The sequence below is a fragment of the Octopus bimaculoides genome, chromosome 11 (assembly GCF_001194135.2).
Source record: "Octopus bimaculoides isolate UCB-OBI-ISO-001 chromosome 11, ASM119413v2, whole genome shotgun sequence".
Classification (NCBI taxonomy): domain Eukaryota; kingdom Metazoa; phylum Mollusca; class Cephalopoda; order Octopoda; family Octopodidae; genus Octopus; species Octopus bimaculoides.
This window is the reverse complement of record NC_068991.1, coordinates 6,426,006-6,426,859: the sequence shown is the minus strand read 5'-3', so window position 1 is coordinate 6,426,859 and position 854 is coordinate 6,426,006. Positions and strand designations below refer to the sequence as shown.

The 854-nt window shown below is 33.3% G+C and overlaps 1 protein-coding gene across 1 annotated transcript in view; it reads right to left on the bottom strand.

Moving 5' to 3' along the window:
* Positions 1-243, bottom strand: part of LOC106877185 (BTB/POZ domain-containing protein 7) — a 29,907-nt gene extending 29,664 nt beyond the window's left edge. The window contains exon 1 of the mRNA XM_014926024.2: positions 130-243. Within this exon, the coding sequence (XP_014781510.2) occupies positions 130-243 (114 nt within the window). The remainder of the gene's footprint in view (positions 1-129) is intronic.
* Between the last annotated feature and the right edge of the window lie 611 nt (positions 244-854).

The window sequence follows — 854 nt, the reverse complement described above, 5'->3', positions numbered from 1 at the left end:
AATTTATATATATATATGTGTGTATACACATATATATATATATATATATAAATATATATATATATATATATATAGTGGTTAGGCTGTTGCACTCACGATTGCTATCGATTTTAGAAGCTTTGTTCTTACCAGCAAGGATTGTATGTTGTTTACATTATACCAATTTTCAAGTTGTAAGCAAATTAGTCGTGGATTTAGAGAATCTTCAATCTCAGAATTAGCTTGAAGCTCAAGAATTGCCATGCAGAATTACATATCCTACAAATAACTGCAAGTGAGCAAAGATTCGTACCAACCCAATAAAACATTCGTCCTCATCTGACTGGGTTATTGGTTCATAGTCGATTCTACTCTGGAGCCAAGCTTCAAAGTGAACTGGAAAGGAGCCAACACACTTAAAAACCCTCCAAATTGTTTCTATAGAAAGACTCACTTCAAGACACTTTCTTCTATCCGCAATGCTACAGCCATTCACATCACAAGTTCAGACAAGTCATCTTTCTTGTATACATCTATTAACTATTAATTCCAAATTCCCAGTTCTTACTGAAATCCTCTTTCTCCGGTAAGTGCAAGACTTCTGGCTATAATCCCAATGCCACGTTGTTCTACAGAACCACACTTTTTAAATGTGTTATGTGTATTACTCGTTGAAAAGATAGTTTAAAATGTATTTACTGAAACATAATCAGTTTGATGATGATGATGATAGTAAAAGAGAAAAAAAGCCTCCAGTTTTGAAAAAAGGTGATAATATAGTATTAATACATATTAAGAAAGACTGATTAATAACTTGACAAGAATTTTGTTTGCATACAAAATAGCAGAAATAGCAGACTCTACCCCCCCCCCCC